Genomic DNA, 18,801 nt, shown 5'->3' with positions numbered 1-18,801 from the left:
TATGCTCTTAGTTAAGAAGCATTTTAAATCTAAGGTAGGCATCCAATCGACATGGGTGACCAGTGCAATGTTGAGTCAGCTTGGTGTGATTTTCCCATCACTGGGAAAACAAAATTGAGAGTAGGAGTGTGTTATAGGCTTAATGATTGTGATGAATATACCAGACAGCTACACAGACTAATTTACATATACTATAGGCTTCAGTATCACTAGATAATTTATATGCATCCCATGCACTTTTATTCTCTGCCATGTGTCCCAATAGTTCATCTGACATCCATTTAGGTCTAAGCCTTGAAAACAGCAAATTCTGTTGGTAACATCACCAGCAAAATGGGAAGCATTCAGAGAAGTAATCATAGAAGCTACTAGGCTTTTCATAAAAACAAGGAAATACTGTTCAAGGCTTAAGACCTAAATGGATGTCAGATGAACTATTGAGACACATGGCAGAGAAGAAAAGTGCATGGAATGTACATTTAAAAATACTATAGAATTTAAAAACTTTCTGAGAACACTATAGTCAACCCTTACCAAAGCAAAAGCCTTTCCCTTTAGCCTTGAGAGTAGTTATGTCTTTAATTAAATTCCACATTAGTACACTGTGATTGCTGCCACCTAGCAGCAATCACAGAGTACTGCAGTTAAAGGACCCACTGGGTTCTGTAACTGCAGTACTCTGTGATTTAGTACTCTGTAGTACTCTGAGCAGTAGTCTGTGATAAGAATCTGAGCTAAAGGATCCAGTGGAGTCTTTAACTGCAGATTCTTAATGCATGAAGAATCACTGTGGTTACCAGATCAACAGTATTGGTTCCTCCTGTTGCTTCTCCTGCTGTAGAAAACTGTCATCCAAGAAATATAAAAAAGTTTTGCTAGTGTGTGTGTGTGTGTGTGTGTGTGTGTGTGAGAGAGTAACCAATCCACAAATTCCAGTCAACATCTGGAAAGTTAAAATTCCCCGTTATAAGACATTCTGATTTACTGGCCCACTCTATTTCCTTATATAGATTCTTCATGCATTAAGAATCTGCAGTTAAAGGCTCCACTGGAAGTTGTTGTGGATAGCTCTCTTGCTTTTCTTCTGGTCCAGATTTCCGTTATTCAAATGTTTTATGGAAAACTAGGATACTATTAATATCAAACAGTTCAGCTGGTGTTCAGGAGATAGATACTTTCAGATGCCCGTGAAATGGAGTGACACTGTTAATAACATACTAAAGTTTGCTGTGTTTTGTTTAAATAAAAATAATGCAAAAAAATGATTATAGGAAATTACTGCTGGAGCTTGTGTCATATTTTTCAAGTATGATTCCTGTTAGAGGTATCATATTTGCAGTACGACTTGCAGCATATGGCAGATTATCATGTTGGATGGCTAGAATTATTCATTCATTCAGGATTTGGATGTTTGAAACACAGTTTCATTTGGTAATGTGACATTCTGCTGGATTCTGTGACATTCTGCTGGATTCCAGGGCATTCTGGAATAGCAGGAAATGAAAGAGCAGATCTTGCAGCCAAACAACTAGATACTGTTGTTCCACCAACTTTTCAAATTCCATATACCAATTATAAACAATCATCCATGGAGCATGTTACGATAGTTGATCACTAATCGAACGTGACTCTCCAGCTTCCGGGAAAGTAAATGAGAAGAAACAATTTTAGGAAGGCTAAGAATTGTGCATACTTGCATCACTCACCTGTATCTATTAACAAATGACAGTACTTCCCAATGCATGCACATCATGTCATGTACAACTGACTGTTCATCATTTATTAAAGGAATGTCCCCACTTTCAAAATATCCACTCAAACACCTTTACATTATTTACTAATGCACAGTCATTACTAACGTTAATGCAGATTCTTGGAGATGACCTTAATAAGAAAGAACTGTTTACCTTCCTAAATCATATAGGAATATATCATAAAATATAATTATTAAAACAAAGTTAGCATTTCATATTCACTATTAGAAAGACACAGTATGGCCCTCGCAGCTTATGTGTTGTTAAACTCAACAGCAGTTTCATTTGACACCTCCTGAATAGCTTTGCTTTCATGACTAAGTTTATATATATCCATAGCTATCAATTCTTTGGATTTACAGTGATGATTTAACTCAATTTGACCCCCCTTCTCTATCTTGCTGTTGTTATATAACTGGCACCATAAAGTTTCTCTATCATTTTGCAAAAATTCAGTTTTTCTCAGTCTATTTTCTTTTTGCAAAAATAGTAAAGCTGCATTAAAATCAGAATTTTTAAAAACTTCTTTCTTGTTTTTCTTAATGAATATAGTCATGATAAACCCCTGAGAATAGTTTGCTGTAACTGTTACTGTTCAGTTAGCCACAAAAAAAGGACACTTTATTCTGCAGGTTTCATTTCCAATGTAATGCATACATTACATACTATATCTTTGATAATAAGTATACACATACTTACTGTCAAAGAGATATTACAAATTGCATTACACATACATACATACATAAAAAATAGATATATTACATTACAAATACATAAAAATTTATTAAAAGCTTATATCATTAAAGATTTATTTTTAAGGAAAATAAATCATAGGTTTTCAACTCCTAACTCACTTGCCAATAGCCTAGAACTATGAACCAAGGCACCACCCTCCTCATCAATAAATAGTAAAGGCCACCTTCCTTGTCAGTCAATTGCAAAAGACCAATGAAAGATGAGTGCTGAGCCAGTACATGATGAACATAAAAACAAATGATTGGTCCACTTGACGATGGTTCGACTGTTGATGATCCTGCTCAGATAGTAAACAAACTGAATGAGTATTTTGCATCTACATTTGCACATGAGGAATTATTAAGGTTTGAAAATGAAAATGGCAGAAGGTTATCAAATTGTAGCAGGGTACTTGATGATTTTGTAATAACTGAGAGAAAAGTGGAGGAGAAATTGGTGAAGTTAAACATAAGAAAAGCACATGGGGTGGATGGGATCTATCCAGTTATATTAAAGGAGGAGGCAAAGCAACTAAGCAAACCCTTAGCCATAATTATGAGAGCATCATCCTTGGACTCAGGGGAGTTTCCCACGGACTGGAGATGTGCAAATGTATCCCCAATTCACAAAGGGGGATCGAAGGGTGAAACGAGTAATTACAGACCAGTTAGTTTAACTTCTGTTCCGGGTAATTATAATGGAGTCACCAGTTAAAGATGCATTGTAGGATCTTCTGTTCCGGGTAATTATAATGGAGTCACCAGTTAAAGATGCATTGTAGGATCGTTTGTTTGTTTGTTTGTTATTTGAAAGCTATTGGCGCAAGAGCAGCTTAGGCTATAATGCGCCTAGCCTAGGTAAACATTGTAGGATCATCTAGACAGGACTGCAGCAATAATTCAGACACAGCATGGGTTTGTTAAGGGAAAGTCTTGTCTGACAAATTTGATTGGTAATTATGATGTGGTTACAAAGGAACTGGATGCAAAAAAATAATTTTGATATCATAAATTTGGATTTCAGGAAAGCTTTTGACACTGTTGCGCATGGAAGACTATTGTACAAATTGGAGCAGAATGGTATTAAGGGTAAGTTGCTACAATGGATAAAAAGATGGTTAAGTGGGAGAAGACAGAGGGTGGTAATCAATGGGTGCTGCTCTTCGTGGACTAATGTTATTAGTGGAGTCCCACAGAGTTCGGTGTTAGGTCTACTGTTGTTTTGTATATTTATCAATGATATTGATGAAGGTATATCAGGCTTAATGTCGAAGTTTGCAGATGATACAAAGGTTTCAGGGTTGTTAATGACAGTTATGGCAGTGTGCTACTGCAACAGGATCTAGATAATTTGGGCAGATGGGCTAAGAAGTGGCAACTGAAGTTTAACCTTGACAAATGCAAAGTACTGCATATGGGTAGAAGTAACCCGAGAGAAAAGTACCAACTGTGTGGTACTACACTTAAGGTGGTAGAAAATGAAAAAGACCTGGGAGTAATTGTGCAGTCAGATATGAAGTTTTCTGAGCAATGCAGACAGGCTGCCAAGGCAGGTCATGGGGTTTTGTCAATAGTATATAGGAATTTTGCTAGCAGGGAAAAGGAGGTGATTGTCCCTCTGTATAAGGCAATGGTCAGGCCATGCCTTGAGTACTGCGCACGGGTCTGGAGGCCTCATTTTAGGAAGGGTGTCGATTTGCTTGAGCGTGTACAGAGAAGAGCAACAAGATTGGTGAGGGGAATGAAGGGATCCACTTACCAAGAGAGGCTTAAGTTCTGGAAATTGCAGTGGCTGGAGACTAGGCACCTGCGCAGTTATCTGATTGAGGTGTATAAGGCCTTGAACGGGTTGAGCATGCTGAATTCTGATGGGATCCTTCCACTTGTTCAGATTACGAACTTAAGGGGGTATAAATTCAAATTAAGAAAAGACAGATGTAGAATAGATGTGCGAAAATTTGCCTTTAGCCAGCGGGTGGTTAATTGCTGGAACAACTTCCATCTGTCATTGTGAAAGTTGAATATATTTAAGGAGGAACTGGACAGGCATTTGTAGAGAATGGTGTGATTTTTTTTTTTTTTTTTTTTTTTTTTTTTGGCTGATGCTGCACTTGCTTTCTTTTGATCACATGCCACTACTACTACTACTACATATATAAAACTGTAAGCTGTTTTTTATATACAGTTAAAAAAAAAAAAAGATTATTAATGCAAGTTAGATATTGTACTGTCAAAGTGGTTTTAATGCTGATGCAATTAATTGACTGTTACAAACTTTAAATGTTTAATACGTTATAGCAAAACCTGTATGACTAAATATATTTTGTCATAAACAGCAGACTTAGTTTGGCAGCCAGCTGACTTTCTGTTGGGTATTCATAAGATTAAAGATAGTAATTTGTCCAATGGGTGTTCAGAAGTTAGTGTTAAGTTAAATATTATTATTTAACTTTAACTTAAATATAATAAACATTCAACGAAGTGAAATCATCATTCTTCTCTTTCTTGCTTTCTTGGTGATTCCCTTCTACTTCTCTTTTTTCTCTCTCTCTCTCTCTCTCTCTCTCTCTCTCTCTCTCTCTCTCTCTCTCAGGGTAACACGGGAATTTCTTTTTTTTTTTTTTTTTTCTTTTTTTTTTTTGCTGGTACAATATAAGCCTGAGGTTTCCTTGCACCATATGGCTAATAATAATAATAATAATATGCAGCTTATTTGGAGAACCAGTTTGTTATGCAATAATGCTATTTGGAAAACTAATTTTTTGATATTTGAAACAGACTGAAATGAATCGATTTTGCAAAAAAAAAAATCATTGAGGGTAAAGAGATAGATATTTTGCACAGTTTGACAATATTTCAGTATGGGAACCTACCAGATGCTGTTATGAAAGAAGAAAGAATTGGTGTACAGAAGCCCTTGGTTTGGAAACCGACAAGTGCCCAGAAAAACATGAAATATAACAAATTCTCCCAAGTCATTCTTGCATTTTAATAATTTTCCATAGCAATGCTGAGTGTTATAAAATATTCAGTTTTTCCTTATTGGCAAACTTTGAAAATGATCTTGACAATATCTGGATAGCAATGCGATTGTTATAAACAAAACTGTGACTCATTTCTGCACAGATGAAATACCTGCAACAGTATCTTTCTTGAAGCAATCTTAATCAGTTGATATATAAGAAACAATCTGAACAGAAATCTGCAGACCAAAAAATCTTAGGTAAGGTAATGCTTGAAAGCATACTGTACTAGTTAACAGTCCTATGGCTGCATTTCAATATAAAATGTCTATATTGTCAGTGAAATTTAATTTCTGGTGCAGCACAAACTTCAGTAAACCTGCTTTTTTTGAAAACCTATTTTCCTCCTGTTTTTTGGAAGGACCCTTGCTTTTTGCAAAAACCTGTTTTTTGAAAGTCAAAAGTTGAAAGCTATGTATCCCTTATGTGATACAAATGTTTTCACTACTTTGGTGTATACAAAGGCTTGCCTCTCCTTCATTAGTTACAGTGCCCAACGGTGATCTTCAGTTACTGAAGACACTCAATTCCAATTCAAAAGTTAATGAACAAATTACATAGGAATAGCTCTGAAGCATATATGTGAAGAACATGCACAATTAATTTATTTTCTAATAAGGCAGAAGTTAACACAGTGACAAAACAAAGCATGCTTAACGATAACAAATATACAAAGAAATTCCTCACCAAGATGACAGCTCGCAGTGATCTACTAGAGAGGGCATTTGCTCCTATCCAGGAGTACAACCAAATCCTGACAAATGGGAACAGCAAAAGCAATTTATGATGGTAGTAAAACACTATCACTAGCAGTTCTCAGTTTTTGTTAAAGCCACATAAGAGAATTAATAGGGGGACAGTGGTAGTAAAATTGTATAAGCTATGTGGACAGTTACTTGCTTGAATAAATGATTATGAAGGAAAGAAAGAAGAAACTTTTTTTGTATTAATTTCCAGGGATTTTTTTTTTTTTTGTGATAAGTTAGGAATGGCAAAAGCTGAAAACATGGAATTCATATTATGCTACTTTTAATTTGTGTTTATTAGAAAATAGTGAGAGATCATTCATTGTATCACTAATTAAAGTCACTTTAATAATACTTCTAATTTTTCATTAGATTTTATTGAAGTGACTTTAATTAGTGGTACAATGAATGATCTGTCACTTTCATCTCTTTATTCTTTTCTGTATTTCTTCATTCTTTTACTTATATCACTTATAAGATATATATATATATGTATATAAGCTAAATTAAAATAGGATATTTGCCAGTAGCATGGCAAACCAGTAGAGTGAAAAAGAACTTAACCAAATAAAATAACATAACAATAACAGAAAAATATATAGGAGGGGATAAAGAAGAGGGTAGTGTTGAAGCAGCATTCCTAAAGTAATTTAGAAAATTAAGCCAATTAAAAGAAATTTAGCGGCGCCCCCTTGATGGCACCCATTTCCGAATTATGTGAAATCTCACTAAAGTGGAAATGTGGACTAACAACATTACATGACCAAATAAATTGAAAATAATAATTAATAAAATGAAATAAAATAGACTGACCATTATGTCCCATCTCAACAGAGGACCACGAGGCCAATAATAGTCAGGGAATCACTGCATTTCGAACGCTAAACAAATCCACACTACATACGTAGTTCAATGATGGAACGATACTAAAATCACACCGCCGATGCAATAGATTTGCATAGCGGTGGTTTTTATGCAGCAAAAAATAATAAAACAGAAAGCCTAGTACTCGCATGGCCAAACCACACTACTGACAAAACAATAGTTGAACTGAAAATATATAGAAACAAATTAGGCTATAGATGGCAGTACGAATACAGCGTTAGCATTCCTACTATTTTTTCTTATTTATTTTTAATATATATTTTTATTAATTTCTATCTCTCTCTCTATTTAATTTTTGGATTAATTGGATTATATATATATATGTAATAACTCCATTGCCACTGGACATAATGTAATGTAGTGGTGTTTCAGTGACTTTGTGTTATTTTTGATTTGGAACTTTCTCTTAATGCTATGTCTACCATGTAAATTTTTATATTTTTCTTATTTTTTTTAACTATATAATATCGGTGTAGATATACCATAATTTACCTATGAATTTTAACTATGTATGTAGTGGAAAAGGCATCGTTTTAAATGTATCTCATATTGTGGTTGCCTTCACAACAAGATAGCTGGTATTGTACTACTTCAAATAAATAACACTTCTCTAGTAGAGAAGACTGCTGTTATTTATTTTCAGTGGATACCACCACCCAGACGATCATTTTGAAGCTATTTGTATATGTGTGGGATAATAACTCTATTATCCTCTTGTCCCTATTAGACTTAGAAAAGCAAAAAGTAGAGGGAAAGTTATAGTAGGAGTGGAAGAAGAAAAGAATGAAAGGGACAGTAACTCCTTCAACTCACACCACTCAAAAACTTGTAAATTCTTCGAATTTTTTTTTGTTATTTTGGTTTTTAAGAGCATTAGCAACTAAGGCCATATTGCTCCAGTGCGGTGGTCATTCCCTGACCTTTCCGCATGCTCCGTATTTGGCGGTGACGGGCTCGAACCCCGGTCCAATCAAGAAGCATGTGCTACGCACTGCTGCTCCTTCCCACCTGGCTACGGAGGCGCCATTCTTCGAATAGGCAATGCTTCCCCAGTAGAGAAGACTGTTGTTACCTATTCTCGGAAACTCCGTGAATATCAGGCTCCCCCTGATGGCACCATTTCAAAGCTATTGGCCTATCATCGGTGGGTGTGTACCTGCCCACCCACCCACCGATGATAGGCCAATATGTGACAGTGGATACCACCATCCAGACGATCATTTCGAAGCTATTTGGCTTCATCATCAGCGAGTGGGCAGGTACCCTGGTAATGCAACATGCCATCACAGTTGTGAAGTTATTTCCACAATAATTAATTATTAAGTTAATTACCTAAACCCATAAGAAATTATGCCTTGTGCATTTCATCTTCTAATACGTTACTATTTATACACCATTTGGCATCTCTCATATTGTGGAAATAACTTTGCAACTGTGACGGCATGTTGCATTACCAGGGTACCTGACCACTCACTGATGATGAAGCCAAATAGTTTTGAAACGATTGTCTGGGTGGTTGTATCCACTGAAAATAAATAACAGCAGTCTTCTCTACTAGAGAAGTATTATTTGAAGTAGTGCAATACCAGATATCTTGTTGTGAAGGCAACCACAATATGAAATACAATTAAAACGATGCCTTTACACTACATACGTAGTTCAAATTTATGGGCAAACAATGGTGTATCTACACCGATATTATATAGTTAATTATTACCTAAACCCATAAGAAATTATGCCTTGTGCATTTCATCTTCTAATACATTATTGTTTTTTGCATATAATCATCACTTGTAAGACCACCCTTCTAACATCATCAGCATCTTGAAGTATCTATTAAATTTATTTTGTATATTGTAAATTACTTCATTTTTCACACCATGGAGCAGAGTATAGGTCTAAATTTGTTAATCATGGTGACCTATCAAGAGTCATTCCACAACCATGAAAAACAAAAAAAAACTTGACTCAGAGAATTTTTTTTTTATTTCATTATTTCTGGCAGTTTTCTCAAATTCCATGGCTTTTCTTAACAGTCGAATTCAGAATACTTTTTGGATTCTACGAAACTTTTCTTTTTTTCTTTTTTTTTTTTTCAAAATAAAAAATAAAATAAAGATATAAAATTTTTTATATTTTTTATTATTATTAGCAGCTATATGGTGCAAGGAAGCCTGAGGCTTATGCTGCACCAGCCAAAAAAAAAAATAATAATAATTCCCCGAGTTACCCTGAGAGAGAGAGAGAGAGAGAGAGAGAGAGAGAGAGAGAGAGAGAGAGAGAAAGAGAAAGAGAGAGAAGTAGAAGAGAATCACCAAGAAAGAGAAGAATGATGATATCCAGCTCAGGATCCTGGGTGTGCCAAGCCCATACTCACCAGATGTGAGTCCCCAGGGGTGAAAAGGTGGAGCACTAAATCACTGAAAAACAAATCCTTCAAATTTAGTCGAGTCCATTTAAAAACACATTTCATAGATAAATTATTCTTGGGACCAGCATTTGTGAAATAATGTGCAGCTAGGAGAAAAAAAATGTTCTTATGAAATATGTGTATGATATTAAAGTAATGTAAGTGCCTCTATGTGAAGTAATATAAAGAATTAGGGAGTAAAAATAAAGTTGCTATTAAGAAACAATTCTGAATATTTTAGAAAAACTGAATTTTTGCATTTCTTCTCTCGGCAACTATTTTGCACAAGTTTTAATTTCATTTAATCATGTTTCTTTATAATAATTTTCTTTTTTTATTCCATAGAATGAGCCTGAAAAAACTGCATCTGTATTCAGAAATGGCTATTTCTGGACAGGGGACAATGCTTACATGGATGAAGAAGGTTATTTTTGGTTTGTTGGACGTGCTGATGATGTTATTTTGTCATCTGGGTAAGAAGTTCTTTATAATTGCTTTTTGTGTTGAAAGAGCTTAACATTTACAATGTGTAAAAGTGCAAATCTAAGTAGAACTGAATACAACAGAATGGGAAAAAAAAGTTTCTGTGTATCATGCTTGAATTATGATTAATATTTAAAAAATGATTGAAAATTTAAGAAATACAGCAATATCCCACATAGCACTGATAATTGGTACCGAACTTATTCCATGTTATGTGAAACCATGTTGATTGAGGTATAATTATAATGGGTTTTAATTGAATGCGTACCAGAGAAACAGTCTATAAACAAATTATGATAAATCTCTAAACAATTTGCACTTGATTAAAAGGATTTGAAATTTTAAAAAAAATTGCAAAAATTTTATTAATGAAAAGGTAACATCATGAGAGATGAGAAAAAAGCTTTGAAAAAAGCAGTTGTTTATTTAGGTATTTCAATAATGAAATCCGGTGAAACCATTTCTTCTTTTTCTCGGTGTACAAGTCTTTGTAGCATTGAAGCCCATCTTGTAAAATTTACCGTATCTTGATGCTACGTTCAACATTCAGATCTCCATTCATAATCACATTGTAGGCCATGTCAATCCCCCCAAAAAACTTTCTCCAGTTCTTCTGTTGAAATTTATTTTGGTGGCACTTCAGTGTTATCCACTTCAGAATTGTTTTCCTCTTCTGCATATGCAGTTTGTTCGTCAATTTTAAGGAGAGTTGCATCATCTAAGTTGCATGTGAGTCAATGCACTCACGTACATTGGCAGTGTCCGTTTCAAATCCCAAGTCTTTTCTGACCTTCACAATGTCTTCAGCAATTATCTGAACTTGCGATTCAAAACCAGTGAAATGATTTACCAAATGGGGCAAAATATTCTGTCAAACAGAATGCATGTTGTTGGCAGTGATTTCTAGCCAAGATGCAGTATATTTTCAATCATATTTGAAGGGATAAAAAATTTATTTTGAAATGAAAAGTTTTAAAAACTATCGTATCATCTTGTCAGGATGGAATTAAGAATACTGAACACTGTTGCACATTGCAGTTGACTGCCTGAAGGGAGCTATTGTCACATGTGCATGGTAGACAATAGAGTTGGCAACACAGCATATATGTACTGTACTTAGGCTACAACGATGCAGCATATATGTATAGTACCTGTCTAGGCTATTGAATGAGTTTTAATATGTACAGTAAATTTTCGGGGACTTAAACTTAATTGAAAACTGTGTTATAGTGAAACCCATGCTGTTTGAAGCCGTGCTAAATGAGGTACTTCTGTATTTAATACTTTGGTATACGATTAAAATATATTTACATACAAACATTCTAGAAATTTTAGGTAATAAATATAAATAACTGGTAATATATTAATGTGAAGGGAATAATCAGTGTGAAATAAAGTGGAAGGAATAAATATATAACATTTAAAAAAAAAAGGATTTAAATAATGTAAATCCTATGTTAATGAGTATAATGAAATCTTGCTGAACTGCTGCATTAAATTTTAATCATGTGACACACAAAAGATCTACAGCTGGCTTGTTGATTTTCCCAGTAAATAGGAGTGTGTGGTTTCCAAACAGAAGTAATTCAGAATATAGCTAAACTAATGCAATGACAATTGCTTTTCTTTCTTTTTTTTTCTTTACAAACCATTATTTGCACGACCTCCATAGCTGAGTAGTCAGGAGCGGGAGTGCAGTAGCACACGCTCTTTGAGTAGACTGGGGTTCAAGCCCTGACTGCTAAATATGGTAGATCTGCTAACCTGCACTGGACCAGCATGGCAGATTATGGTCCATTTCCCTCAGCATGAATTGTTGAGGAGGCGTCCATCCTGCAGTGGGTTGATAATGGCTGCAGTTTACCTTTTTTTTTTTTTTTTTTGTTATTATTTGCACCCTGGTTTTAAACGATAAATTTTGGGAAATAAAGTAATACTAATAGTAATGGAGGCATGTGATGCAAGAAAACAAGCATACGAGGTTACATAGCATCAGCCAAAAAAAAAAAAAAAACTTATTTCAGACATCCATTTGGTATAAAGTAATTCCAACTTAGGTATAAAGCAGTTCTGATTTTGGGTGTCTCATTCCATTCTGTTCCCTCTACCTGTCATTGAGTGTACGTACTTTTAACTGGCACAGCCATCTGAGCTTTGGAATTGAAATACCTCATCCCACAATTCCATGGGATGAGGTATTTCAATACATGCTGGCTGGTGAGTGAGTGAGTGTGTACAGCAAGTCTGTAAAGTGACTGAACCTCTATAAATGGAACATGCACTGTGAAAAGTAGACCTGTTATTGGTCATAATGTAAAAGTGACCAAAATACCAGTGCCACCAAGCAGTGGCACTGGTTTTGGTAAAGAAAGTGCTTAATAATGGTGGAAAATACAGCAATACTCCCCACATAGCACTGATAATTGATACCGAAACTGTTCCATGTTATATGAAACCGTGCTGATCGAGGTATAATTACAATGGGTTTTAAATGAATGTATACCAGAGAAACAGTCTATAAACAAATTATAATAAATCTATAAACAATTTGTGCTTGATAGCCAATTAAAAGGATTTGAAATAAAAAATATTGCAAAAATTTTATTAATGAAAAGGTAACATCATGAGAATGAGAAAAAAGCTTTATTGTTTATTTGGGTATTTCAAAAATGAAGTTTGATGAAGTCATCTCTTCTTTTTCTCAGTATACATGTCTTTGTAGCATTGAATCCCAACTTATAAAATTTGCTGTATCTGGATGCTACATCCAACATTTGGATCTCCATTCATAATTGCCTTGCAACCCATGTCAAGCCCCGAAAAACTTTCTTGAATTCTTCTGTTGAAAATTCTTTTGGTGCCACTTCAGTGTTATTCACTTCAGAATTGTTTTCCTCTTCTTCATATGCAATTTTCTTATCAGTTTCAAGGAGAGTTGCATCATCTAAGTTATTTGCACGTGAGTCAATGCAGTCATTGGCAGTGTCCAAAGTTTCAAATCGCAGGTCTTTTCCGATCTTCACAATGCCTTCGGAAATTGTCTGAACTTGTGATTCAAAACCATTTAACAATTGGGGCAAAACATGCTGCCAAACATAACGCATGTTGTTGGCAATGATTTCTAACCAAGATGCAGATATATTTTCAATCGTATTTAAAGGGGTAAAAAATAAATTGTGAAATTAGAAGTTTGGAAAGCGATCATGTCGTCTCGTCATGATGGAATTTAGAAAAGTGAACATTGTTGTCACTGACTGCCTGAGGGGATTACTGTCATATGTGCAGCATATACACTGGGCTGCCACTTTATTAGGTACACCCCTGCTGTGCACACAAGGAGGTGATTGTCCCTCTGTATAAGGCAATGGTCAGGCCACGCCTTGAGTACTGCGTACAGGTCTGGAGGCCTCATTTTAGGAAGGATGTAGATTTGCTTGAGCGTGTACAGAGAAGAGCAACACGATTGGTGAGGGGAATGAAGGGATTCTCTTACCAAGAGAGGCTTAAGTTCTGCAAATTGCAGTGGCTGGAGACTAGGCACCTGCGCGGTGATCTGATTGAGGTCTATAAGGCCTTGAATGGGTTGAGCACGCTGAATTCTGATGGGATCCTTCCACTTGTTCAGATTACCAACCTACGGGGACATAAGTTCAAATTAAGAAAGGACAGATGTAGAATAGATGTGCGGAAATTTGCCTTTAGCCAGCGGGTGGTTAATTGCTGGAACAAACTTCCATCTGTCGTTGTGGAAGTTGATAGGTTAAATAAATTTAAGGAGGAACTGGACAGGCATTTGGAGGGAATGGTGTGATTTTTTTTTTTTTTTGGCTGATGCTGCATAAGCTCCTACACTTGCTTTCTTGCATCATGTGCCACTACTACTACTACAAATGGTTTGTCTCACAACGTTGCAAGTCATATGACCACGGTTGTGGATATAAATGCAGCAGAACAACCTTTCTAGTATCAGAAAACCGTAGCAAGAATGGGGAAAAGGAGTGATCTATATCGGACTTCGAACATGGCATGGTAGTAGGTGCAAGACATGCTGGATCAAGCATCTCTGAAACGGCAGTTCTCCTGAAATTTTCACACACTACAGTTTCAAGGATGTATCAAGAATGGTACAACGAACAGAAACTTAGTGCACAGAACAAAATATCGCAATGGACCACTAGTTGCACTTTGTCGCGAATGGGCTACATCACGTACCTTTGTTATCAATGAAAATAAGAGTACGCCTCCTGTAGGCAAAGCAACACCAGCACTGGACTATCGAGGATTGGAAAACAGTTGCTTGGTCTGATGAGTTGAAATTCCTGGTCCATCATGTGGAAGGCTCAGAATTTGACAAAAATAACATGAATCCATGGAGCCATTATGTCTGACGACTACTGTGCAAGGTGGTGGGGTAGTGTTGTGGTGTGGGGAATGTTTTCTTGGCACGTGTTGGGTCCATTGATACCCATAGATTCACGTCTGAATGCCACATCATTGCTGACCAAGTGCATCCGTTCATGTTGACAGTTTATCCTCAGTCAGATGGTTACTTCCAGCAGGATAATGCGCCAGTGCACAAAGCCCGTATCACTATGGTATGGTTCCAGAAACACAATTTTCTTTGCTGCAGTGGCCCGCTCTGTCTGCAGATCTCAATCCTATTGAACATCTTTGGGATGAGCTGGAAAGGGCTGTTTGCTGCAGGCCTACACCTCCATCGAATCTCAAGTATTATGCACACTCATGTCTGCATAATATCCCATTCATGCACAACGTTTTCAGCATCTTGTTCAATTCATGCCTAGATGAATTCAGGCTGTTTTGAAGGCTAAGGCGCCTCTGTAGCCAGGTGGGCAGGAGCAGCAGTGCGTAGCACACACTTCTTGATTAGACCGGGGTTCGAGCCCTTGCCCACCATATTGCTCTGGTGATATGCAGATCACCAGAGCAATATGGCCTTAGTTACTAATGCTCCTAAAAACCAAATAACAATAACAATTTGAAGGCTAAAGGAGGCTCAAAAGGCTACTAGGCAGGTGTACCTAATAAAGTGGCAGCACAGTGTATGAGACAATAGAGTTGGTACCACAGCATATATGTAGCGTACCTAGGCTACGACAACACAGCATATATGTAGAGTACGTGTCTAGGCTGTTGAATGAGTTTTAATACATACAGTAAATTTTCAACTTAAATTTAATTGAAAACTGTGTTATAGTGAAACCCATGCTGTTTGAAGCTGTGCTAAGCGACGTATTGCTGTGTACTGAAAATATAAGATGTGGTATATCATCTTATGTTACAAATGTACGATGGGAAAAAAAAAGCTTCCAACAGTGATGTTCTGTATTATAACTATGTGAGGTGGTTAATTGAAAATTTCCATTCAACACGTTCAGTTTGTAATGGTGCATGGTTTAATCCATGCAAAATCCTTAAAACGGCATTCTTCACTCATCAAGAAGACGCACACAAAAAGACAGTCATGTCGACTTGTGTGAAGCAGTGCTCACTTCAGACACTGCAGCAAATGGATCTTTCTTTTCCTTGACTATCACAATGGATGAGGCATGGGTTCCACTCTTCAATCCATGAAACAAAACATCAGTGTGCCCAATGGAGGTACACTGATTCACCACCGCCCAAAAAGTTCCATGGTGCTGCAAGTACAGAGAAAATGTTTGTTGCTGTTTTCAGGGATATTGATGGAATAATCTGTGCACATTGTGTACGTATGAAGAAGTTCTGCAGAAAACGTTCCTCCCAGCACTTCAGAAAAATTCTGTACCAGGTACATGTGTCCTGCTGCTAGCATATTTAACATGTTTTAAATTTAAGTCATTGACAGGCATTAAAAACGTTTTAATTTTCAGATATTAATAAAATTCATGGATAATAATATAACAATGTTTTTATTTTATTAATAATAATTACATATCGGTTACTGAAAGTATTGGTCTGCAATGACTAAAGTAGTACAGTAAACCCCCGCTATTTGCAGGGTTATGTTCCTGAGAAATGCCACGAATACTGAGTTATGGCTCCCATAGTAATAAAGGGATTCCGTTCCAAAGTATGAAATATATAAGAAAAACTAGTCTAAAATTTTGTCTATGTATGTATTATATGTACCTTCATAATATGACTATGTACATAGACAGTACATAGTGAAATGCAAGCATATGGCATCGAAATGAAAATAAGAAACAATTTAATATTAAATGTAATATTTATTAGAAATTTCAAACAAATCTTTCAAACCAGTGCTTTTGCTAGCTAAAAACCTTATCCCACCAGTTTCGCTAGAGTGTTGATAAAGGAATTTTGCCTTTTCACGAATGATGAGTGAACTTAATGGAATTTTATTTTGAGTTCGGTCTTCTATCCACAGATTTAAAGCTTTTTCCATTTTTTCTAATTTAACATCACAAGTTACAGAGCAAATTTTTGAAGCAATTAGCACATTTTCATGGACACTACGGTGGATTTTTTCTTATTTTTTTTTTATTGATCGTACCGTTGACTTATTGATTTTATAATGTTTTGACACTGAGGAGCTTTCACCATTAGAAATTTTGTCTAATAACTCAATTTTATTCGCTAATGTCATCACCTTCTTTGGTCTTTTCACATTTCCCTTGTTATTCGCAGCCATATTTTTGTACGGGTTAGAAAGAACTTGTCCACAATAAAGTCACTTTCTTCCATTAACACACTCGAAAAAGTCTGTTTTACACTGCAGAACGGTAGATTTATCACTTTTGTCAGCATATCAATTTATAAATTTATTCAATTTATAAGCATATAAATTAAAAGCAAACGACGAAACCTTCCATGACAAGCGCATAACACATACTGAACAAGGATTAGCGAGAAATATCCACACTCGCAATTTTGTCGCCTCTCTCCCCCACCCACTGAGCGCTGTTTTGACCGGGAAAGATAATTTTAGCCACACCCATGTTTTTTATGGCAGAAAATGTTCACGGCACTTTAAAATTCACATTTTTTTAGGTTTCATTTTATATTAAATCAGCGACCGCGAATATAGATACCGCAAATAGCAGGGGGCTTACTGTATATATAATTTTTACATTAAAGAGATTTTAGTTCATGAATAAATACACCATCTATAGTTGTTCCATTACATGTAGTATTTATCGAAAGATCTGATGGCATGTCCAAGTTGAAGAATATTTTCATAAATGTGCAGAACTCTTTTCTAGCCTCAGAGTTTAATTGTAAAGAAAAAAATTACATTCAATCTGAAAACACCAGGTGACTTCAAACCAGACGCATTTACAAATTAATACATTTTCCAGTTTCCAAGTCTTTTTGTATCTTAACACCTTAATATTTCTGTTTCTAAATTAGCTTTCCAACAATATGCTATATGTCCACATTATCCTGTTAATTAAGTGAGAAAATTTCCTTGATCACATGTTCATATTTTCCACTATCCTGGAAAAACTACTGCAATTTTCAGAGGTTTTTGAAAGTTTTTCCTCTAGTATAGAGCTGAGATGATGCTCTGTGCAAAATTTCATTAAATTTGGTCCATTAGAAGATAAATTATTGTTGCCATCATACAAGTATGATTCCAATAATACAAGTTACAATAATTCGCTTCTGGCGGAAGCTGAAGATGAAGTCACTTCCGTAACTATTTTCGCATGACGGTGTTTCGTTACAAAATATTTGGAATAACGCCAGTAAAAATGTGTCAAAAATGTCCACACAGACTGAATCACATTCATTTCTGTTAAGACAATGCTTCACCCCATCATTCTGTAAATGTGCAAAAATTTTTTTAAAGGAAACAACATTGAGATTATCTCACATTCTCTGTACTTGCCTGACCTTGCACCTATTGACTTTTGGTTGTTCTCAGTAAAAAAGTATGCTCTTTGCGGTAGATGATTTCCTAGCCAACAAGCAGCTGCTTCTGCCATTTACCAGTGTGCCAGACATACCCCAAAGCAAGCTTTGCTACTCCCTTCACAGTGTGAAGGAACAGGTGTGAAAAATGTATGCACCTTCTAGGAAACTATGTTGAAAAGTGAGGCAACTGTCACCTCTGTATCTTGTGTACTTTATAAGAAATAAATTTGGTGATCTTATTACTTCAACGCACCTTATAGTTAGCATTATCAGTGGCAAATGATGCAAGAAAGCAAGCAAGTTTATACGGCATCAGCCAAAAAAAAAAAAAAAACACGACACCTCCCATTTCACCTTTTCATTCCCTACAATAGTTTGTTTAGTTCTTCCCTGAATTTAATTAAACTATCAACTTCCACAAAAGATAGAAGTTTGTTCCAACAACCATCTACCCACTGGTGAGAAGCAAACTTGTGCACATCTGTTCTACAACCATCCTTCCTCAATTTGAATTTGGCCACCTCATGTGTGTGGTTTGAGCAAGAGGAAGAATCCCATCAGCATTGAGCTTGCTCAATCCATTCAAAGCTTTAAACACCTCAATCAGATCACCTCACAATTGCAGAGATTTTTTATTTAAATAAGAAAGGATAAAAAAAAAAACTCTGAAGTGCTAAGAGGTGTTTTATTTTTAAAAAAATAATTTAAAATATTTATTTTTAATATAAAAAAAATTGATTTATCACAATTGTGTTTAGAGAAGACTGAAAATAAAGATGTTATTGAAAGGTGAACATTTTTTTTATAAATGGAATAACTTTTTATTCCGTTAGCAAGTGTGCACATGTGAGGAACTCACTGGTATGCCTGATTACAAGTTAATAA

At 35.7% G+C, this 18,801-nt stretch overlaps 1 protein-coding gene across 1 annotated transcript in view; it reads left to right on the top strand.

Moving 5' to 3' along the window:
• The window catches only part of LOC150076435 (acyl-coenzyme A synthetase ACSM3, mitochondrial-like), a 183,497-nt gene that overhangs the window by 150,209 nt on the left and 14,487 nt on the right, over positions 1 to 18,801 (top strand). The window contains exon 13 of the mRNA XM_090388160.1: positions 9,898 to 10,025. Within this exon, the coding sequence (XP_090244286.1) occupies positions 9,898 to 10,025 (128 nt within the window). The remainder of the gene's footprint in view (positions 1 to 9,897; positions 10,026 to 18,801) is intronic.

The sequence above is a fragment of the Mastigoproctus giganteus genome, chromosome 13 (genome assembly GCF_048544385.1).
Source record: "Mastigoproctus giganteus isolate SK-2022 chromosome 13, ASM4854438v1, whole genome shotgun sequence".
NCBI classification, from domain to species: Eukaryota; Metazoa; Arthropoda; class Arachnida; order Uropygi; family Thelyphonidae; genus Mastigoproctus; species Mastigoproctus giganteus.
The sequence above is the reverse complement of the archived record's forward strand: the minus strand, read 5'-3'. Positions and strand labels throughout refer to the sequence as shown.